Below are 23892 nucleotides of genomic sequence, written 5' to 3'. Positions count from 1 at the left end.
GACTGTTAGTTTAGTTTATCTCCTTAAATTGCATTTAGGTTGGAGTTTGTGCATGGTGTTTGCCCTGTGGTGGCCAGTCAGTGCTGTACACCGTCTCTTTCTTAACGACCACTGCAGATAAATACCTGCCCCCCACCACCCTCCCACCCCCAACACCCTGCAAGGATGAGAGAGTATAAACAATAGATGGAGAGAAGCAGATTAAAGCAGAACATAAATAGTTTGATTTCATATCAGACAGAGAAAGAAAGTTTTATGTAATTTCCTTGCCAAGCTGTTTCTGTTTTACCTCAGTGAACAGTGCTGCTATTTAAAACCATGTATAAACAGCTAAATCAATTTTTCGCCCTCATTTTTCTTGTTTTCATCACCCTCCTCTGTCTGTTAATCCTGTGGCCTGCAGGAAAACACCTACCTAGTTTGTTATGCAAGAAGCAAGAGGATGAGGATCAGCAACAGTAAAGGGTGCTGCAGATTAGAGGCAGAACACATTAAGGAGAGAAAAGTGACATATGCTGTAATGTTTAAGTGTTTAAATCCCCAATGACAGCATTGTTTGCACCCTTCTGTTATCAGAGCTGCTCTGTTGCAGACACATCCTGGAAACATCTCTCTTTAGCAATGTTTAGTGGGTAAAACAACCCTGGCAAGATAGAAATTGATTTAGTTGCTGAGAATGACCTCATGTCTTTGCCATTGATATGCAGAACACACACAAACAGTGGTGCTGTGAGTGAGGGGTGGACTCTCTATTCCTCACACTTCTACACACATTCTGGATCCATCTGCATCAATGTATTGCTTCTGATTCCTCTAGATTCTCACTTGTTTTGCTATGATCTATTTCTTAAATGAAACTGCAGCTTTTACTGCAGTGATGCTCTTATCCCCATTAATTAAAACATATTACTTTTAAGATGCAGTCTAAACTTCCATCTCCTGGATGGACTGCTATTAAATTAGGTGAGGGGTTAATCTGCTATTTGCAGCAGCTTCTGCGGTGTATATTAATCCAGCCTTTGATCACCTAGTTATGTTATGTAAAGTGTATTGGTGGCATTAGAAGAGAAATGGCGCCGCCGTGTGGCCAATAAGAGAATTTTGCATTTTGAAACCTCTGGAAAATGAAACTTTTGGAAGCAAGAGTTCCTACAACTGTTCAATAGCTGCAGAGCTCCAATAGCATAAAACATACTGTAGAAAACCTGCCCAGCAAGGTTATACGCAGCAATTAATTTGCACTGTAATGCAACATATATATTAAAAGGGCAGCCAACATGTTCTGATAAATTAATAAATTAATGATTAAATATAAAATTGATATTTGCTACAGAGGTTTGTTCTAACACTGATCAGAAAACACCACTGGAAGAGTATTTAATGTCTTCTCTATTTGCTGGCATCTGTGTTAAGGATGTTAAAGATGAAAAAAGTTAATCTCTTGTTTCTGACAAGCCTAAAGCGTAAATAAAGAAGTTATATGGCAGTATCATTGTGTTAGCAAAGACTAGAATGTGTATGCTGTAAACTAAGTCGCTTTTAAAGGCTGTTGTCGATTTATTCTATATCAGAATTTGAGCATAACTGTCTGTCTATACATTAAATCAGTCGTTATAAGCCACCAATTAGTCGGTACTTGAGTGGCTATTTTACCAAGAACTTTGTTTTTTGTTTAAATTGATCTATTTCTTGGGTGACTATTTCTGCTACAATGAAACTATGAAAAACACAACAAATTAAGAAAGCAATACAGAAAATGCACTAAAACCCATTAATGATCTGTAATAGGCATATAAATGTTGTCATTGAAAGGCAAATTAAGTCAATAGAAATACCAAATGTGAATGTGCAATAGTTTTAAAATTGATGTTTAGAGGAACTGATCATCCTGATTTCCTCTGGCTTGAAGCTCTTTTATAGCCAGGGGTGATTCGAGGGTCAGAGGTTTTATAGTGCTGAGCACCTTTCTACATACATTGTTTAAAATTGCTTAGTGTCTTTTATCAATTACTGACTCAATTAATCACTAATGAATTCTATATGAGACTTTTGCGAAAAGAATACTGCATTTTTTAAAACAATATTCCAACCATTTTAAGCTTTTTTGTGTGAGATGGAACTAGAGGCGTTTTAACTGTTTAAGAGCAATGTTCTACATTTTGAGATCCTTTGACTTAGTGGCTGGTTTGCTGCTCTCTCTTTTTTTTTTTTTGTCTTTCCCTGCTCTGCTCCGTCTCTTCTAGTTGTTCTTCTTGTTGCTGTATAGGAAAATTAGGCAAGTAGTAAAGCATACAGATAAATAAAAACAATGCAATAAAGAAGTCTTATTTCGAGCACTGATGTGTTAAATGTATAGGTCCTTCTGAAAAGCATTTAATATGGGGTGAAAACATAACTTCCAATATAAATGTAAAATGATCTACTGAATGAAACGTTTTTCAATGTGCTACTAGTCTGTTTTGTTACCTGACTTTTCCTGATGTTGCTCTTTACACACACCTTGCTACTCTCTTTTCCTGTGTACACCTCTCTGCCTTTGGACTGGCACTATTATGATGGATTGGATTTAACACGATGAATATATAGTTATGCATATCCTACATCTTATAATGGATCAAACTGTTTCGGAGACAGGGAGGGGGTTAAAATATAACTTTTAACCCAATTGCTGTACAGTTTTTACAGTTTTATAGTTTTTTTTTTTTTGTTAGATTTATTTTATTTTACTAACTGCATACATAATAAAAACACAACTTAGATTTTAGAGGTGCTTTGATTCAATTTTAGCTAAAAAAAAAAAAAAATAGGCTAAAAACAGATGTCAAGAGCCCAGATGTTTTCTGACCCTGAATCTCTAGCTGAGCTTATGGGAGTAAAAAACAAACTTGAGGTTTTTAGTGAACTCCAGTAGGCCATCCTGGTGACGTTAGTGGTGCTTTGGTTCAGATCAATCTCTATAGACGTGTAAATTTACGCTGCATCAGAATCACCTGTGCTTGATCTAATATCACTCAACATGATCTCATTTCACTTGTAAGAAGTGTATATTCTTCAGCTGCTCAATGTGCCACACATCCACCTATCAAGATAAAGTATTTAGACGTAATGCTATTGAACACTAGTGAGTGCTAGTGAGCCAATCATCTTCCATTACAGGTATTCATTTACAGATCCGACCATTTATTTATTTTTTTTAATTTCCAAGACTTTCTCTATAAAAATGTCTTTATCATCTATAACCACTTTAGGTGTATCTGTGTTCTTGCAGTTGTATCAATTATAAGTCCTGTCCAAGCCTCTAAGTTTTTTTTTTTCTTTTTTTTTATTAATAATCTATTTGTGCTTAAGGAGATGTCCATCCAGTTAGCTATTCCTTTTTTGCTCTTTCTTAACTTTGATAGCGAATTAAATAAATGTTGTTGATTTGTTTGTTCTTGTTTAGAACAGAGATGCTGAAAATTCTACTTTGTTTTATGGGTTAGCTTGTATCCAAATGGATGCAATTTTCCATCTGTCAGTTTTCTATATATTTTTATGAAAACATCAAGTAAACTCAACGAATGGCACTAACAATACTACAGTCACTCTGATTTGATCAATACGCAATCAACTCCTAGCTGCTGATATATGGCAAATATTCTATATGTGTCAGAAGCACCAATTAGGCGACTTCAGACCTCATGTGGGTTGGCTATTATTATTTTTGTGCAGCTTTAATTTGTAGTTTGTTTGTTTGTAAGGTTTTATTAACTGCCAATTAATTTGTCTTATCTGCAGTTTACATATTCAATTTCCTCCTTTCCCAAGATGCATCTAGACAGTTTTATTTATGTGTTATTTTGTTTTAATTCAGCAGAGTAGGAGAAAGAAATTCAAAAAACAGCAAAAGTTTGTGTCTGACATTGATTTTGCAAACCGCCCGTAGTTTACCTTAAATGGGATTTAATTGGCAGTTTATAAACCTCAAATTTAACATTTAAACTTCTGTGTTTCTACCACAAGGTGGTGCCAGAGCTCTATCTCGACAACGTAAAACAAATATGATATAAGAAATAACATTAGCGGCCTAAGGTCGTTTTTCCCTTTTTTTTTTTCTTTCTTTCTTTTCTCCGCGGTAGGTTCTTCTTTTCGCTTCCATTTCGTGCCCGTATAGAAAACTGTTTTTTGTTGTTTGTTTGTTTTTTTACCAATGCACATGGTTAGAGTATATTATAAAAATTAATATAAAAATGAATATAAAACTCAACCACATCTCAAGTATTATTTTTTTCACTTACTTTACACAAGTCAATGTTTGTTTATTCTTAAACTCAGGCAAAATGTGAGCAAAAATAAAATCACAGTAATTATTTCCCCGTAAATTAATACATAGTGAAAAAAAAAAACAGTTTTTACTCTATCCAGAGCTTTGAAAATGACACAGGGACAGAAGAAACCTCCCTTTTGCGGATGGTTCTCTTGGTTTGCGGAAAGGTCGGATAAAGAACCGAGCAACCAAGTGTGAAAAAGCGCAAAATGACAGACAACTTAAAGAAAGAAAGGAGAAATCAATTTAAATTTTTTATTGTGTCTTATGTTGATGTTTATATTTCCTACCAAGAAACTACCACAACTATATGCTCGTTGATTTTATAAATGCTACATTTGGAAGATTTAATCAAACATAAAAATAAAAAGACCGACATTTTGCACGTAAGGAGTCTATGCGTAAAAAGGCGCTGTTTCTGGTGGATTTATATATATTTACTGATTAAACATTGATAATGACAATTCCATTAAAAACTAATCAAAGCAAGTTCATTTTTTTACATGTTTATATACATTTTGCATTTTTCTCTGGTCTGAACATATAACTTGATTGGTTTGCGTAACAGATTGTTTAGTTCATATTTAAACGAACCAGTAATGATCAATTATTTGGATGTAATAAAGTAAGAATTAATGCCAAATTTCCCGCTGCTATTGATCAATACTTTTTCATTAACTCGGGACAAAATGCAGGCCGAATTTAGTCATAGTTGGCCGCGAACTATACCAAAAAAAACAGTTGGTCTTTATTTGTTTTCTTAATCCCAGTCTTGCATGTGACATGCAGCAGGAGTCAGTTGTAGTGATTGTTGATGTTGGTCAGACTGTTGATGTTATTCACGCAGCTGATGTGAGATGGAGACACTGTGCCAAAGGGCCCAGGAGGCTGCAGGTTATGGGTGTGATACAGAGCCGCCGATGGAGAGCCGGGCCAGTAGGAGAAACCCGAGGGGCCCACGCCGGGGGTCACGAGGTTCAGTTTAGAAATGCCAGAGAAGGGGATGGGGGAAAAGTTCCCCTGAAACTTGTAGATGGCTTGCTCCGTGGTGGAGGGCTGGCACACCTGCGCCAGGCCGTGGAAGTCGAACTTGTAAGCGTATCTCTTGCCGTGGACTTTGGTCATGATGTTCTTGTCGTAATAGTAGCGCAGAGCTCGACTTAGTTTGTCGTAGTTCATGTTGGGTTTGCTCTTCCGCTCCCCCCAGCGCCTCGCCACCTCGTCTGGGTCGATGAGCTTGAACTCCCCATTGGTGCCTTCCCAGGCGATGCAGGACACGTTGGTGCTGTCGGAAAGGAGCTCCAGGAGGAACTGCCACAGCTGGATCTGTCCGCTGCCTGCAGGAAGAACAAAAAAATAAATAAAAGGATCAATGTCACATTTTCAGACTGATCTGAAAGTCTTAAAATCATTGTTAGGAAATGTATTTCTTATTTATTTATTTCTTGTATAAAAGCAAAATTGTAAGGTAATATCATTATTCTGGGTTTAAGATATTTCTTCCAATTGTGGCACAAATAATTTCTTTTACTTATTGAAGTAAAAATTCTGTCAGCAAATCAGTTGAAAAAGACTCACGTTAATATTATCCATAGCGACTATTTCAAATTACAATGAATAATCCCTTGCAAAAAAATAAGAACAGTCTTTTTTAATATTCCAACATGGGATAAGAATTTATACAACGATTTTAATTTAAAAAGTAACAATTATATTAAAATTTGATTCTCAAGAGTATATGGTATTTTTTTAAATAACGAGCCTGCATGGTTGCTTAAAAATTTAGAATAAAATTACTATTTTAAACAATGTATTTTATTTTTGTGATCATGCAAGCAAATAGTTGTTTTTGTTGTTGGTTTTTTTTAACTAATCTTAAAGAAATTATTATTTTTTTTTTTAAGAAGCTCTAATTTTGCGTAATTTGGTTTGATTTATAAGACTAAATAGTTCCTGCCTTGTGTTCATTCTTACCTTTTTGCACTCCTGTATTTATAGGGCTCCAAGCCGTTCCTTTACTTTCTTTCAACAGATTTTCTGTTGGATCTGAAGCAAAAAAAAAAAAAAAAGAAAAAAGAAAGAAAAAAACAGACAAATTATTCACATTTAACATATATCTCTTTAAAAACATTACAACATTATTTTTGGGTAGGTTTTTCTTAGCTATTTATATCTAGATATTAATTTTGTTCGGAAAAGAAAAAAGTGCTATTTTTAGAAGGTTCTGAATGTTCAAACGTTAACGAATAAAATAAAATATTAGTCTGAATACTAAAAAATAAACAGTAATTACAATGAAAAAAATAATGCAACCCCTTTTGGCATTTATTGAATCATATTTAGTTACTTTAACACAATTGTTTTATGCCCCACCCTGCTAAAATGAAACAATTGTATTAAAGTAACTAAATATGATTAAATAAATGGCAAAAAAGGTTGCATTACTTAATTAAATTTCTTTTCTTCCGCTTAAAATGGTAAAATTCTATAAAATTCCCCAAAATAGATTTCTGAAGAATGTTCTATTTTATAGTGAAATTTTAAATGCATTATTTTGCAGCAATTTAGGTATAAAAGTAAGCAGGTGGATCCCCAAACTAACTAAAATCCAGTGGCTTTGTGGTGCAGTCAAAGTCCAGTGCGTGAAGCATGTCATCCTGGCGGTCCCCCCTGGAAGAAGCCAGGAAACGCGTCCAGGAAAAAGGATTTCCGATTTCCGACAAAAGAGCAGACAGGCTTTCAGAGGGAAGCGCTTTGCAAAGCTCTGCCTGGAAACTAAACACTTTTCTCCCGCTGGACACAACAATGCTGCAAAAATCCAACCAATTCTAACATAAAAGCCTGTTTGACTAATTCCTAATGCACGAACCTGAGAGATACATGTTGAACATGAGGTTTCCTCCGCGCTCCTGTCTCATTGTGTTCAGACGCTCAGAAAGACTTGGGTTTCATTTCGGCGGTGCATGGCGCAGCAAAAGATTTTTATTAAACTTTATCTCATAACTGGGATCTGGAATAAATGCGGGTGGACAGATTGAAGTTTCCAGGCAACTGTCACTGGCCCCCATCTCTGAGACAATATTCAGACAGCAATTTCCCCTGGTGCATTGCTTTAATTAAAAGAGCAATTTACCTCTGTCAGCCCGCCCGGTGCCCACAATAAAAAGAGGCCGATAGAAATTCGGCCCTTATCAATCCACCATCACAGTTTAATAAAGTTTCCGCGTTAAGATCTGAGTTTCTATGGTGAATTGAAGTGTTTGACATGGAAACCAGTTCAGATCCCCCTCACTTTTCCGCCTCTTTACCTCTTGGTAAACAACAAAGACCTGGCGCATGTTGGGGAAAGAATATTTACCTTGAAAATCACGCTTCAGTGCCCAAGAGAAAACGAGAACATTTCATCCATCCTAACCTCATCTGTTTGGGTTTAAGGTTATATGGCCACAATCTGGAGCTAATGAGGTCATAACTTTAAAGCCATGGGCTGTGATGCGTGCTGGACATGTATTACAAGTGTTAAAGTCTTATATTCTGGCACTTTGCTAAGCATAACATGAATTTGTTGTATTTTCCTTTTTTGGGAGGGGGGGGGTGCTTTTAATATTTTTGGTCAAAGATTTGAAAGGACAAATCTAGCTTAATTAATAAATGTTTGGCTGCTCTTTCTAAGAGCCCAAATGGATCAGAGCCCTACCTACAGTCAAATATTCTGCCCCCTCACTGGTTGTGGTTCTCAACAAATCTTTTATACATAAAATCACAATATTTTTGAAATTCAAACATGAGGAATATGGAAACATCAGATGTGTTGTTAAAAATGATGTCCATATTCTGCAGAATTCAGTGGGCCTCCTTCATGCAGTGTTAATAAGCCTTTGACTCTCTGAGGTGCTGAAAAAGCTCTGAGGTTCATTTGTTAGCAGTGAGCTTTGTTTATCTACATTTTCATTTTTGACCTTCTCTTAAAAATGCTTCATAGACTCTTAATTGGGTTTTTGGTAAGGTCATTTACTCAGGCACAAGGATTAGCAATTTATATAATGTTCTATGGGATACTGAGACCAGAAAATTGAAGTTTGTTAGCAGAGGCAAACATTAAGTAGTCTTAATAATCACTGATCTAAATGTGGACTTGATGGGAGAAATAATTTACCAACTGGCATAATAAACTGGGCTCACTACTTAAACTAGGAGGGAATTGCAATGTGTATTATGGACTGTGAATTTGGCCAAATGACTNATAATTTACCAACTGGCATAATAAACTGGGCTCACTACTTAAACTAGGAGGGAATTGCAATGTGTATTATGGACTGTGAATTTGGCCAAATGACTAAAATTGTCATGATACGATGGTTTTACTAGCCCAAATGCAGACCCACAGGAACAGAGGGAGGATTAAAAGTCCAGTATTTTATTGGAACCGGTTGACAGACTTACAGGTTGTAGATTCAGACAGGCATGGTGGCACAGGTAAAACACAACGATCCAGCACAGAGGGAAGTTCACACTCAGCTTATATAGGACGCTTCCTTAATCAGCAGATAGAAAACAGCTGATCATGCTAAGTCCAAGCTCCCCAGGCTTGGATCCACGGCGCCCTCTGGTGGGCAAAGCCCCGGATCCTGACAGTACCCCCCCTTCAAGGGCGGATTCCAGACGCCCCGAAGAAAAAAAAAAAAAAAACAACTCGCCCATGGAGGGCGAAGGGCGAAACAGGGATGCCAGGAAGAGTCTCGGGTGGCCGGCCATGGAAACGGCAGCAGAGCAGAGTCTCAGAAGCTGCAGGGGCCTTGGAGGAGGGCGTCACCTCCGCTTCAGCAGGAAGCACCGGGAGACACACTGTCTCCGCTTCAGCAAGAAGCCCCGAGAAGGACGCCGTCTCTGCTCCCGCTGCTCTGCAACAGGTCCGCCCACTACGGCTCCACATCCAGAGCAGAGGAAGCCGCCGACTGGGGCTCCGCATCCGGAACAGAGGAAGCCACCGACTGTGGCTACACCTCAGGAACAGAGGGATCCACCGATTGTGGCTCCACATCCGGAGTCTCTGGAAGGCGCAGAGCAGGCTCAGGGGTCTCCAGACGGCACAGAGCAGGCTCAGGGGTCTCCAGACGGCACAGAGCGGGCTCAGGGGTCTCCAGACGGCACAGAGCGAGCTCAGGGGTCTCCAGACGGCACAGAGCGAGCTCAGGGAGCTCTCCAGGAGCGCGTACAAAGGAGTCTGCTGGGCTAGTCGGTTGGCTGGATCATTCTGTCATGATGCGATGGTTTTACTAGCCCAAATGTTGACCCACTGACACAGAGGGAGGATTAAAAGTCCAGTATTTTATTGGAACCGGAATGACAGACTTACAGGTTGTAGATTCAGACAGGCATGGTGGAACAGGTAAAACACAACGATCCAGCACAGAGGGAAGTTCACACTCAGCTTATATAGGGAGCTTCCTTTATCAGCAGATAGAAAACAGCTGATCATGCTGAGTCCAAGCTCCCCAGGCTTGGATCCACGGCGCCCTCTGGTGGGCAAAGCCCCGGATCCTGACAAAAATGAACTTTAAAGATACTTCTGTATGTATCTTTATGTAGTAAAATGTCCAATGCCAGCATTTGCTATTAATTTGAGTTTCATGAATAAACTGAACCACTGTCCTATGCCTGTGCAGAACTGTTGTCTTACAACCAGAACATCCTGTGTTCATACTCTGGCCACTGTGACCACTTTCTGCACAGGTTTGCATGTTCTTACCATGCATGTGCAGGATATCTCTTGGTACTCTAAAAATATACATGACTGCTTCCAAAACCTGACTGTTTATTCTCCCTTAATTATCCTAAGTTGTGAGAGGGTATGCTTGATTTTTTTTTCTGTGTGCCCTTTGTGTTTTCCTTGCACAGACTAGTAACCTGTCCATGGTGTACTCCACCTCTCACTCAAAGACCACTGGGGATAGGCTCAGCTTCAGTACGGTCTTGCATGATAAAGCAGGTATAAAAAAATCTATGGATTAATTAAATGATGTATCAAAACCTGCTGGTGAAATAGGTTGTCGACACTTATCACCCGATCTTAAGCAGTCAGAGTTTTGTCATTTTTTCACAGAAACTTTCAGAATATTTCTAAAAGAAATGCAACATTGACCTGAATCTTCTTACAACATAACCTTAGAACAGTAATGCTGATATAGGCACATACATTTTTTCATTTTTTATTTTAGCTTAACTTTTTTACTTAACTTTTCAACTTTTTCACTTAGGTTTTTAATTTTGTTTCTTTTTAACTTAGCTTGTAAACTATTAACTCAACGTATCAACCTTTTTCAACTTAATTTACAGTAGGTAACATATTATCCAAGATCTCATCTAATTGGTCAAATGCCAAAATCACATGCCCAACTGTGATTCTTAATCTTAACTAAGCTAATATATTAATTCATAGGTCTACTCTGCATAACATGTTGTTTCATATTGGCCCCAGTGTTTGGTGTGAGACTTCAAATGCTAGAGTGTAACCTATCATTAAATTTGTCAGGTAGAGTGGAGGTTTGAAGAGGACTCAAATGCAGAGATGGAAGGAGACAGAGATGAGTTTTTGCTGGTTTATTGTAAATTCAAATGCAACAGAAGGTAAAGTAAAAAAAAAAAATAAAAAAAAAATACAGCAAAAGAGATGTCAGGGAAAACACAAATGAGAAGTGAGGAAAGACAAGAAACCAGCAATGAGAAACTGCACAAGAGGGGTATAAATGGGACACTGAACAAAGACTGGGCTAATCAGCAGACGAGGAACAGGTGTGGATGGAAGAATCTAGAAGAGAGCTAGGAAAAGGAGACTGACACAAAGGTGAAATACATAAAAACTCAAGTACAAAACAACTCAAAGTGAAAATTAAACCAATGAATACTCAAAAAGAAAACTAAATCTAAACCAAAACCATGAGAAATTTGGGAAGACTTGGAGTGACAATAGAAAACCTTTATGTGTTTTGTAAGAAGGATAAGGGCATTAGAAACAGCTTTATATAATTGAAGACGTTCATGCCTGGTACATTTGAAATCAAATTTGTCCACAATGCTCTAACCATATTCCATTGCTGTCCATAAAATCAGTAACAAACATAATCCCTTTCTAATAACAATGAGAGATAAAGACTGATTTCCTGTTAAAATCTGTTATTCCATAGTAAGGAGCTGTGTGGGGTAAAATTTTGACTGAATATCAGTTTCCAAAAAAAACAAGATTTTTTTGTGAACATTGGACAGAAGGGTAGGAATCTTTGTTAAAAGACAGCAGACTTTGGGCTGTCAGCTTATTTGCGCATGTCGAATTAGAATGCATCCGGGCTACGATTGATTGTCCTTAATATAAAAAGTGCACTAAATAAAAATGTCTAAAAGAATAATAATAACCTTTCTCAGAGAATAAATGTATTTACATTTTTTCTGTTGTATCACTTGTCTGTATCTAATCTGTCACCGAAATGTGATTCTTCCCTATTTTCGGCAGCTCATTTATACTGTGTTAATTTTGAGTGTTTTATGGTTGCATTTCATAGTACTTTTATATTATACAGTGCATAATCTATAGTAAGACACAACTAATTACAGATAAACATGGTGATGACGTTATAATGCAGAGGAATTTAAAACGCATACAAAAGTCTATATTAATTTTTACATGTGCAGTTTAGCATTCATTGGTGATTAAAGAATAGAAAAAAATACTTTTAGAACTGTAGTTACATTATTTTTGGTGACCTGCATTAACTATCTGTTTTCACATATGCAAATGAGAGGTATAAAAAGATGTGTGGGGGCTTAACATCAGATCAGTGTTATGTGAAGATATTGTGATAGACTTCTTTATTCCTATAATAGAAGATTAGGTAGAATATTGAATTATCATGGATGCATATGTATATTTTTTAAGTTTTTAATATATATAAATCTTGCACCAACATGAACATTAGTAAATTGAAAATAGAGGATTTACAACGTATAACCTATTTGTTTTGAAGTATTATTGTTTCTGCTTAGGTTAAAGAAAAATGGAACTCATTATTATTCATAGTCAGTTAAGAGATGACTAAAGAAGAAACTGATATCCTAATTGTTTATACATAAAATTATTTTTTTGACAATTTGTTTATTTATTAAACATATATTTTCAGATATTCTTTTCTCACTGCCTTATTTGTGTTCTTCAAGGGAGCAGGGAGAGGTCATCTCATTTTTTTATTATCTTGACTTGTTGCACAATTATTAAATTTGACTAAAACAGATTTGTTCAGCGTATCACTTTCTACTTTAAAAGAAAGTATGTGGCTTAATACTATGTTACCTTGTCCATCCATCCATCCATTTTCCGTCACGTTTATCCCAAGTGGGGTCGCGAGGGGTGCTGGTGCCTATCTCTAGATTTCTATGGCCGACAGGCAGGGTTCACCCTGGACAGGTCGCCAGTCCATCGCAGCTGTTACCTTGTCACTTTTTCTCAATATCACGTGCTAAGTAAGTATTAATTTTCTCACAGGATTGTGAGTGTTTTGGTGTTTATTTTTTTCCCAACATTTTATTTTTAGGGTTGTAATTTGGCACTTAGTTATCTGGCTACTTACTCTTAAGATATCAGTGGGTCATTGTGACAGCTAAACCAAAGTTTGTTAATAAAAACTTTTTTTGCTATGGAAAAACTGATCTTATATAGGAATTAATACTTAGTTAAGCAAATTGTGCAAAACAGCAATAAAAAAATAAAAATCCTATCAGATTTATAGTCCCCACACTGCAGATATATTAGAATCTGTCCTTAAATTACAGCCAAACCTACACAGTAACAGATAAAAACCTTTAGATAAATCAAACATTACCGCCACATATCTGACTCAAAACCATTTAAAACAACTATTTTCATTAATTTAAAACAGAGCTATTCACATACTTGGATTATATTAAACTGCACTTCCAATTTTCACCACTGTTCGGTGCCATGTACCGTTTCCTCTGATCACAGAGCAGTCGGCTTGCTTGGTCTCACAATAAATCCAGGGATAGCCAAGGATAGCGAGGATACATCGGACCCATCCTTCAAATCGGGCAAAAAGAAGGACGCATTTTAAGGCTGCATAACGAGGACGCATCACATGAATTCGAACAGGGCCTAGGTGTGAATGCTTCATTGGGGCAGGGCTAATTGTTTAATGATTCCTGGCCGTTTTCATGGAAGTTTGTAATTTAGCCTTGCTTAGCCTTACCCAAAGCATGGAGGGTGAGCAGAGGGAAGATGGTCATTAAGCCACTGATCTTTTATGGTGGAAGATGTTTCATCTCTCTCAACACTGGAGGTTAAGGAAGACTTTTTGAAGCACACTGGGCAAGAGCATTATCAGTTTAAGCTTCTTGCTTCAAAGAAGGTAACATCCAAAGCAACAATGGCTTTCTTTTTTTTTCTCCCCTATAAAGACCAGATTTGTGAAGTATACGACTAAAAAAAAATAATTATTAAAGTTAGCTCCCCCAGGGTTATCTAAAAGAAGTTCTACCTAAACTCAATGTGGGCAAGCTGAGCTTTCTTTACAATTCTGCGGGTATATCACTTTCTTCCCCCTTCTTTTCCAAAATATTTTCTGTAAGCTGCTGCTGTTTATTATGATGTATTTATAATGCTGGTTGGTAACTAATGATTTCCACCACATCTACTTGTCATGGTCTGCTGTGATAGCTGGCCATAATTACTCAGGCCTTTCACCTGCTTAACTCTTTCCAGCTCCTAATTATCACTCATCTCATCCACCGATAGGTTTCCCTTATATTGGGTTTAGTTCCAGCTATCATGGCAAGATCATTGTTTGCTTTCCGTTAAATTTCTGTTAGTATCATGTCTGTCATTTTACTTTGTTTTAGTTATTTCTAAGGTTCATTTTCCAGTGAGGAGTTTATTCTCTTGTCAGTATCCTCAGGCAAGTATTATTGTAACCAGTGGTGAGAGCGTTTCAGCTTTTCCCTTGGGGTTCTGTCTTCCTGATTCTGTTCCCTCTCACCCACTGACCCTATCTGTCCCTGCCTGATCTGTTCACCTAAACCACAGTAGGACTCCTCCTGGATTCTGTCTCCCAAGGTGCGTTTTTGTCTGAGCTGGATGCTCAACGCACGGGACTCTGAACCTGCCTTCGCCCTCTGGATTCCTGGAACCCAGATCTGTCTGTTCCTGAATGGACTGTACTGTTGAACCATGTAAGTGACTCACTCTAATTATCATCTTCTGTTCAGATGATCGTGGTCACTTACCTGTGTTTCTCTCTACAGAATCAGTGATGGGTTGCGTCCTGCACCTGCAGTCGCTGCAGTCGCAGTTCCACAGAAGCGTGTTTCTGTTCTGTTTTCGTTTTAATAAACATTTTGAACTTTCCTCATGGCTGTCTCAGCTTAAATACTGGGTCCATCTGCCCCGTTTTCTGACATTACCGGTATTAGGCCTTCACCAAATCGCTGAATTTAAACTGCATTCAAATTAGATATAACTTGACTTCAGGTGAAGTATAAAAGCAGTTATCTACTGCAGATGAGTATAAGGGAAAAGGAAGTGGCATGGCATACTTTTTGGCAATGAATATATCTACAGATTTAAATGAAATTTCATGATGAATCCAATTGTAAAGTATTAAAACTCAACACATTGGTCATAACATATTAGAGACCTGTTACCTGTTTATCTGCTGCTTAGTTTTGCATATATACTGCAGGTGTCACAAGCATACATCTGATAAGCACAATCAGGGTGTCCCAAGTTTAGCAAAATCAACATACAACACATTTAAAAGATTTTATTTAAATACTGATACAGATTAAAACACTAGTTTTAATTCATCAGGGCATTTTCTCAATTTTTTTTTTTAGCAACACAATGATTCAAAATATAACAAAACAAAAATCTGCCAATACAGAAACCAAACAATAAAAGCATTAACAAATGGGTGTGATGTGGCTATTCCTGCTTTAACTCAAATATATGTATTGGGTGTGTTCAGTTGTATTTGTATCTGCTACCTATCGGTTTTTATACAAACTCTGCAATGTGTATATTTTACATCTTGAAAGATAAAACATACTAACATTGATAAATGCTACTAGATCCAGCAATGGCTTTTCGCCCATTATTTCTGTATAATGCCTTAAATATGTATCATTGCTAAAGAACACCGCTCTTAGGAGTCTGAGAACACATACTTTGAATCATAGTTAAGGTGAAATAACAAAGCTATGAGCATTTTCAAATATTAGAATAAAACTAATATTCTTGTGCTGGCAGAACCAAAGTGAATAATTACCTAACTATCAATATTCTCCATGGTTCACCTGATAGAATCACTGGTATGCACAAAGAAGTCCTTTGAAAAACAGAAATTACAGATAAATTTTATACAAAGTCAATTTCTGTAGATGATTGATTCAGATTTAAATATAATTCTGTCCAATGGAATTACACCATACACTGGGATTTTATGTTATTAATTTGTACCTTAAAATATGATATAATGGATTTTACTGCAAAACCAGAAATTAGTCTGAACGATGTTTATACTCCATCCTTTGTTGCCAGATGTTGTCGTTGGCTTGTCTTGGGCGTCCAAGACTTGCTTTAGCTGCCTGTGTCCAAGTAAAAGTCGCAGGCAACTTAAAACAAGCCTTGAAAGCTCGACTTTATCGTCAAGAGGTCATACATCCACAGGAATCAACCAGAGATCCACAGATATCCATCAGACATCCACTGAATAATCAGCAAGATTAGAAAATAAAGATATTTTTGCCTTTTGTTATGAAATTATAAAATCATGTCAATGTTTTATCTCGAATAAGGAGCAGAACCTATGATAGACATATTACTCAATCTCAAATAATTGAAAAAGGCTGTTAATGATAAACAAGCCTTGTTAAGTAAATCTATCATCATGAATAAGAGCAGGCCTCCTTTTGTCACCGACTTTTAGCTTACCTTTGTGCAAAGGACATCTAGCAGCTCCCTGCTCTACTCAAGTGTCCCTTCTGTGTGAGCTACGTTAGCTCCTTTAAACAGCTTGTAGAGGAATGTCTATTTGTAGAAGGTGTGTGTGCATAGTTACACATTTATTAAAGATCCTGTTGGTTCGGGGCGTTGGACAGCGAAGCCAGTTAGGACTTTGGGGGGGGTGATGCGGACTCATACGTCCTGGACCAACAAGTGGAGGTAAATACGCACCAGGATCTTGGCCGGCATCTAGGATAAACAAGACTGTCATTTTACAGTAAGCAAATAAAAACTAACTCCTGTACTGTCAAAGGAAGCACTGACATGGAAACAATAGTAAATCTATAAAATTATGTGTAGATGTTCTTAGAGGATGACATTTACAATCTGATTTGTCCTTTTCAGAGATTAGGATTCAATAGTTTACCAGATGAAGACTTCTTTCAATAGGAATCAGTTACAATAATTTTCAGATGGGTATGTGTAAATAAACTGCTGAAAGCATAGAATATCAGAGTTGGTTTCTAACCTTCAACAACCATTCATTTTTAACACACAATATCGTCTTAACTGAAATGTAAAGCTAGTTCGAAATAAAAAAAAACCCTCCAAATATGACATCACATGGCAGCATTTTCTGCAAATTCAAGTCAAGTTTCAGTAACATCATTCAAACAACTTTAACTTTTTTTTAAGTTATTTCTTTCTAGAAACATAAATCAATTCAGCATGTTTCAAGTTTATATATTACGTTTTTATGTTTATGAAAGTCTCTGGGTATTGTTAAATAGTAATCAAGGATTTCCTGCTTAACTGTATATGTTACTTAAACAAGAAGCCTATTAGGCTTTGAAATGGAAAAGTAAGTGATGCGACCAGAGCCCATATAAGGAGGCTTCCACACAGAGAGACCTATGCTGCATGTGTTATTCCTCTCTGCAATGCAGGTCCAATTGCTTAACTTTGTAAATAACTGTTACCAAAATGAACAGCTACAAAATGAAAATATAAGTAAAATAAAACTGTGAAAACTAATGAAAAATACAAATTTATTTTGGACAGAAAGGTATTGATTTTTTTAATTTAGTAAATGGTTTCTAGAACATTGCTCCTAGTTTGTACTGGTCTAGATAGAGTCTGAGCAATAGGTAAAATAAATAAGATAACTGTGAGAGAAAAATTCTGAAACAGAACCCACTGGTAGGGATGTAAGGAAGTAAGAAACCATACCTTAATCTCTGTTAGGAACTGCAAAAAAAAAAAAAAACTAAGAAAACAAATCTGCATAACAAAGATGCCTTCTCCATGCTTACAATATCAGGTTATTGACCAATATGTGAGGAGAGCATTTTATCTTTTTTGTCTCACCATCAGTTCAACCATATTAAGTCCTTTAGCTCTGATTCATCCCCTTTCACAACCAATGTGCCTTAGGGCTCTGTCTACCTTATCTACCTTCTGCCTCTTGGTAACATCTTTCGGAAATTCAATATCCATTTTCAGTGTTATGCGGATGACACCTAGCTTTATTTATCTGGTGCACCTAACTCTAAACCCCCTCCCCCATCCCTCACCTCCTGCCTTGCTTAAATTAAAACCTCTAACTTCCTAAAGCCCAATTGCAACAAAACAGAGATTCATCCAGTTGGATGAAATCTTGGATAAAAACAATTTTGTTTTATGCAAGATTCACAGTTTCTCTTTCTATTGACAGTTCTGGCATTTCCCCCTCTTTACTTTAAGAGTATGTGTCTCTTCCTTGATAGCACTCTGTCATTTACTTCAGGCATCCATAATCTTACCCGTTCTGCATATCTTCATCTATGACTGACTTATCATCTTCTTCCCTCTTTCCCCACACTCTGCTTCTTCTCAGGTCCATAGGCTCATCAATTCAAACATTGATTACTGCAACTCTGTTGCACAACTCACTCATTTCATTACCAAAACCCCATCATTTTATTATATCACCTCGGTCTACAGGAGCTTCACTGGCTCCCTGTCATCTTCAGAATCCAGTTCAACATCATCCAGTTTGCTTTCAAGGTCATCCATAATTTTGCTCCCCAGTACCCCTCAGATCTCATTCAGATCACTATCCCTTCCGAATCCTGAGATCTTCCCCTTCCATTGAGCCTCCTACCTGCCTCATCAGCATGGGAAGCAGATATTTCTGATAGTGATACTTTATCTCTGTTCAGATCAAGACTGAAAACTCCTCTGTTAGAGACTGCATGCCTCCACGTGTCCTGTTTTTAATATTGTATATTGTTGATTATGTTTATTGAACAGTATTCTTGGCTTTTTTGAGAGGTGTTTTAAGTAAAATGTATTAAAAGCTTAAGTTTAATGCAAAACACACATTGTTGGGGAGTTGGTGTGTACATGTGGAGGACACTGGAAAGAGGTGTTATACAGACTCATTAAAGGTACAGAGGACAATCTTTTTTTTCCGGGTGGATCATCTAAATAAGTCGTCCTCCTAATTGTCAAAAATTCTGGTGATATTTTTATGTAAGGCCGTCCTACGTGCTTGTCCCCAGTTACCGTAGCTATCTTTTTCTGGGCAGGCGTACTTACAGGCTTATATGTTTGGTGAGCTACGGTTTCAGCCATTTATTGAAGCTCACCTTTCTCACCGCGGTTCTTTTAAAATGTCCAGGGGTTGTAAGAGAAAAAGTGTCCACATGTGTATGAGAAGAAAAGAAAGGCCTAAGAAGAGGCAGATATATCCCATAATGCTTTGCACCAAGAGCTCTCCTCGCAAAGCATTATGGGATTTGCTGTCACAGTAGCCCGCTGACACCGGAGGCTATCGCTACCCGACAGTAGTGACTAATAACAAGTATTTCGCTGGCACCGTGCAATGGAGGAAGAGTTACGTGACCAACAGGGAGCAAAAAGCAGTGATCATCTGTCCAAATGGTCAGTTAACTGAGTTCACTATAAAGTTCACTATATAGTCCCAGCTCTATATAAGGATTGAAGGATTTAGGGGTTAGGGCGGATGTTCGGGCACATAAAGCTTGCATGAGCTATGAGAACAGCAACTTTTAAACAGTGTGTGCACGAGCAGAAATGGGTGCGTTCCCTTTTGGAAGCTGCTACAGGGTTGTGCATGTGCATTTTTGAAAGTGGAGAGGGTGGGTCTTTTTAAAAATTCTTGAAAATCCTCCACAGTACCTTTAAGGCAAGAACTACCACTGCCTAGACCACGAGGCTATAGAACATTGGAGGTGAGCTGATATATGGAGAAAATAAGAGAGGACTGAGGAATCTGTTGTCAGGGTTTGGTTGAGGTTTGAGGACCCAGATGCAGAGGCAGAGAGGCTGAGGAGATTTCTTGCAGTTTTAATTATGTTAAAACAGAAAACAAAGGCAGGAATACAAAAATCCAATTAATAATATAAATCAAACCAGAATCTGGGGAAATCAAACAGGAGGAGAAAAGGAGAGATGAAGGAGGTAGAAAACAGCATGGGAAGACAGCAATGACAGGGAACCAACAAGGAGTGACAGCAGAGGGAGAGAATATATAGCTGACTGAGACAAAGGCAGGGCTAACGAGCAGATGAGGAGCAGGTGTGAGAGGAGACAACGAGGGAGCCAAGGGGAAAGGAACACACACACAAGAGGGCAACAGAGGACAACAGAAAAACATGAGAACTAACATTAATCTAGAAATAACAACAAAACAGGAATTAAACCAATTAAACTAGGAAACATGGAGCAAAGTAAAGCACAACAGAAACAAGATCATGACACTTTTGGACAATCTACAGGAAAACAGTGAAAGTTTCCTCTCTGTGTCTGCTCCAACACTGTGAACTAAAATACTAAAAAAAAAGCTTAAAGCTTACACATATTGTAATACTTTCTCAGACATGTTGATTATAAATATATGTTTTCCTTCCAATTCCTTTTAAGCAAAAACCTTTTTTTTCTCTCTCTCCTGATTAAGCTCAGTTTGAAACATTGCTCACTATAATAAAAAGTTTTGGGTTTTCAGTAAATCTTCTTCTATTATGAAATGCATGCAAATTGTAAAATTTCTGGAAAAAAGGGGAAAAAAAGATAGAAGCAAAAGTAATCTCATGTTTTTCTTTATTGGAAATAAGAATACAGTGTAACAAAAACAACACTACACGTCCTAAACCCTAACAGAATTAAATCTCTCCATTAAATTCCAATAAAAGGCTAGATATATGCTTGATAAATAAAAATCAATATCTTGCTTTAATAGTAACCTTGTGGACAAATCTAAATAGGCTCTGATGTTACCAAAGAAATACTATCAAATGAAGATGCTAAACTTTAAAGGAGGTGAAAAAAATACCAACAAACAGCCTCTAGTTTGGAAGAAAAACCTTTATTTCCTATTTCAAGAACATGCTTTAGCATGGTTGTAGAACTGTATATCCAAACATCCAGAGCCTCAGATTAAGTTAGTCTACTGCTCTGTGACACAGGTCTGTTCAGGGTTCAAGGTGAGAAAGCAATTAGAAAGGAAGTTTCTTTTTTTTTCTTTCTTTTTATTTTTTCTTTTACGTTGTTTCAGGCGGGCAGAGAGAGGATCTAGTGCTGAATCCTACGAATGGATTGCACCTGGTTGGTGTGAGCTTGGGTGCCGAACTCGTTGTAGTTTCTGTACTCTCCTTGGTGTCTGTCTCTCTCCAGGATGTACTGGTAGCCTCGATATCCTGGGAACTGGTAGGCCACCCAGCTGAAAAAACAAAGAGGACAAGGAACATGAAGACAAAGCCAGAAGCTTGATTAGAGGAACAGTTTTAGAAGATTTCACTAATTGTATATCTTTTTAGGTTTACATCAGCATAAAAGGCTGGTGTTAGATTCCCTCTAGATAACATCAGAAATATCCAAATCTATAAGAAACAACTAACAAAATCTGAGTAAAAAAATATGTATGTCAATGGCTGAAAGGTAGAAATAAAGAAAGAAAACAAAGGAGGGGTTTCAAAAAGTGACATACGCTCCTGAGTTGACTTTGATAGAGGGAACCTCCTTGCTGCACCAACCCATGGCCTGTAGGGAGGGGTAGTCATCGCAAATCTCAAAGTTACGGCCCTGGAAGTCCTCACACTCGTACAGGGTCACCTTGCTGTCAGTGTGGTTCTGTAGGAAGAAAAAAAAAAAACAGGTTATAGATAAATATATATTAATACAATTGATAATCATCAACCCATTTGTAATTAGAGGTCAACATTGTAGACAATGAGAGGGAAATAATTCAAAGTTGAAAATGTTTTATTCAAAAATGTCACAAAGAGATGTAACATAAATAAAACAAAGTACATTTGCTGATTCCATTCTGTTTAGATTACATGACTACTTGATATGATCTAAAGCATAAGACCAAATGGAAAGTACTGAAATTACATTATTTTAGTGTCCCTTGAGAATTCAGAGAGATGAAAAGGGTTTTCTCTACAAGTATGGGAGAAAAAGATATGTCAGCTACTAAACGGAGATGAGTTAGTAGGACTCACAGCACACTTGATAGGTCTGAAGGAAAGTATGTGCTCAGTTCTCATGCCGATGTTCCCGCTCCAGGACTCATGGCAAGGATAGTCTCCCCTCTCCAGGATATACTGCTGTCCCTGAAACTCTGGGTACTCGAATCCCACCCACCTGGACAGAAATTAGGACCAAAAAGAAATTAGGATCAAAGAGGATAAAGAAAAGAAATGCTTCAATAACAAACAAAAAAAAATGATTGCGGGAAGATACAACACTGAATCTGTCCACCTGTGATGAATAGAACCCAACACCCACAGTTGTGTCTCGCACAAAAAAAACAGAATGCTGCTTCTTTTGTCACCATCAGGCACAAAGCAAACATTAAGCTGGCTGCACCCAGGGCGCCTTATCTGATCAGCAGTCAGTCAGCCAGGCAGCCGCTCTGGCTCCCAGCCAGCAGCTGCACGCAGCCAGCTCATATCAAACACAGGGTCACACTTGGATGCATATACACACACATATGATGAATACCAAATATCAATGTAATAAAGCTTCACATTTTAAATTATAGTGTAATGTTCTGTTTTGTTTAAACTGGAGCTCCTAATATTAGACTTTTTAAAGCAAATCAAAAAATGTATTTGTATTCTGACATATCTGTTACATTTTCTTGTATTGTCTCAAAAAAATGTTTTTTTCAAAAATCTAATCAGTGTTATTAAACTGACATATCTCTTAGAATATGTATCGTATGCTTGTCTAATATCTCCCATCAGCATGGTGAAGATCTGCAGTGGTAAAGGTAATCTTTAGCTTTAGCAAATCTGATCTCAAATAAGATCAAATTCTCCCCCCCAAAAAACAAAATAAGGATGAAATCTAGGAATGAGGAGGTAAAGACAAGCAGGATGAAAACAAAAATCCATGAGATTCCTCACTCACACTCCGTTCTGAATCTTGATGGAACGAATCTTGTTGAAGCCCCTCTCCATGATGTTCTGGCACTCCAGGTTGAACTCGCAGCACTTGCCCTGGAAGTTCTCCTCCTCGAAGACTGTGATCTTGAACTGGCCCATCTGCTCCATCTGTTGAGGATTCATGGCTGCTGTTTCTCCCTTTGGGGGCTGCTTCTATCTAGACCCCAAAAAAATAAAGTAAAAAGAAATATAATTCCGAAAAAAAACAACTGTGGAGTCTTGTGTATTATTTAAAAAAAAAAAAAAGTGCATATACTACAGGTTGCCATACGCAGCTTTTGGCTACATTTGCCTTTTCATTGCTCAAATGTTTTTTTGATCATCAATGAAAAGAAATAGCAAATAAAAAAGGACTTTAAAATCCCAACAGTCCAAATCTGTAAAAAGTAAAAATAAAAAATATTGGGCAGTTTTTTATCAATAAGGAACCACAGGTGTAGAATGATTTAAATAAGACCAATTGAAAAAAGGAACATGTTTTAATCTTAAAATTATCATAACTACTGTTTATCCTCTATTATTTAAGCCAGATAAACAGCCAGTAGTTAATAATAATTATTGTATGTTAATTTAGTTGCTTTCTATTTTATCATACAGCGAGTCAAACTGCAGCCATCAGCTATCTATGTGGTATAAATATGAGGAGCATCTTGTTGCCCGTGGAGCCGAAGCCCAGTCACTCACAGCTATCTCCCACTGTAGCTGCTTTCTTACAGCTAAGTTTGAGCCAACATGTGGGTATACTTACAGACGGTACTGAGGTGGGACAGATCCAGTATAATCAATGTCGGGGAGAAGACCCTGGCTTGTGTTTTTATAGGGCTGGGCCCCCTGAACCCACGCACTCCATTTGCCCAGAAGCCTTGCACACTCAGCAGCTGATCAGGCCGGCTGAAAGGGCAGCATTAGCCTCTTCCTTTGTAGAGGCTCCAGAGCGCCATTGTCCACAGAGCCCCAAACTGACCTAGTCATCAATACAGCAGCCATGGTTGTTGGCAACCTGACCCAGGACCATACAATAGCAAGGCACTGACACAACAGTTTGATTGGTGTAGCGGGATAATAGAGACATTCTGGGAGCTGATCCCCTTCACTGCTGTAGGTAAGCTGGTTCCTGAGCTGGAGGT

The 23892-nt window shown here is 37.6% G+C and overlaps 2 protein-coding genes across 3 annotated transcripts; both read right to left on the bottom strand.

The window, feature by feature from the left end:
* Positions 1 to 4389: 4389 nt before the first annotated feature.
* On the bottom strand, positions 4390 to 7276 carry fev (FEV (ETS oncogene family)). 2 transcript variants are annotated; one of them, XM_015387255.1, is made up of 3 exons: positions 6909 to 7115; positions 6281 to 6352; positions 4390 to 5643 (listed from the first exon to the last, which is right to left on the bottom strand). In XM_015387255.1, exons 1-3 carry the CDS (start codon positions 6955 to 6957, stop codon positions 5102 to 5104), a joined length of 663 nt encoding a protein of 220 aa, XP_015242741.1. In that variant the 5' UTR covers positions 6958 to 7115; the 3' UTR covers positions 4390 to 5101. The 2 variants fall into 2 exon arrangements, with proteins under 2 accessions (XP_015242741.1, XP_015242739.1); XM_015387253.1 differs by lacking the exon at positions 6909 to 7115 and adding an exon at positions 7176 to 7276 and having other exon boundaries at positions 4393 to 5643.
* A 13163-nt stretch (positions 7277 to 20439) lies between these two features.
* Positions 20440 to 23659, bottom strand: cryba2 (crystallin beta A2). Its single transcript, XM_015387251.1, has 5 exons — positions 23514 to 23659; positions 22731 to 22922; positions 21818 to 21959; positions 21301 to 21443; positions 20440 to 21033 (listed from the first exon to the last, which is right to left on the bottom strand). Exons 2-5 carry the CDS (start codon positions 22886 to 22888, stop codon positions 20886 to 20888), a joined length of 591 nt encoding a protein of 196 aa, XP_015242737.1. The 5' UTR covers positions 22889 to 22922; positions 23514 to 23659; the 3' UTR covers positions 20440 to 20885.
* Positions 23660 to 23892: the final 233 nt, after the last annotated feature.

Source organism: Cyprinodon variegatus, unplaced genomic scaffold (assembly GCF_000732505.1).
Source record: "Cyprinodon variegatus isolate N-32 unplaced genomic scaffold, C_variegatus-1.0 Scaffold389, whole genome shotgun sequence".
Taxonomy (NCBI): domain Eukaryota; kingdom Metazoa; phylum Chordata; class Actinopteri; order Cyprinodontiformes; family Cyprinodontidae; genus Cyprinodon; species Cyprinodon variegatus.
Note: the sequence above shows the minus strand (reverse complement) of the source record. Positions and strands in the feature narration are given on the sequence as shown.

Bases quoted from the DNA above. Each gene is read 5' to 3' on its own strand.
- fev (XM_015387253.1), bottom strand. From the start codon at position 7,224: ATGAGACAGGAGCGCGGAGGAAACCTCATGTTCAACATGTATCTCTCA. The intron at 6,353-7,175 runs GTTCGTGCATTA...TTTTTGCTTCAG, and splicing joins GTTCAACATGTATCTCTCAG to ATCCAACAGAAAATCTGTTG. The intron at 5,644-6,280 runs GTAAGAATGAAC...TTCTTCCTGCAG, and splicing joins AAATACAGGAGTGCAAAAAG to GCAGCGGACAGATCCAGCTG.
- cryba2 (XM_015387251.1), bottom strand. From the start codon at position 22,888: ATGAATCCTCAACAGATGGAGCAGATGGGCCAGTTCAAGATCACAGTC. The intron at 21,960-22,730 runs GTGAGTGAGGAA...ATTTCTGTCCAG, and splicing joins ATCAAGATTCAGAACGGAGT to GTGGGTGGGATTCGAGTACC. The intron at 21,034-21,300 runs GTATGTCACTTT...TTGTTTTTTCAG, and splicing joins ATCAAAGTCAACTCAGGAGC to CTGGGTGGCCTACCAGTTCC.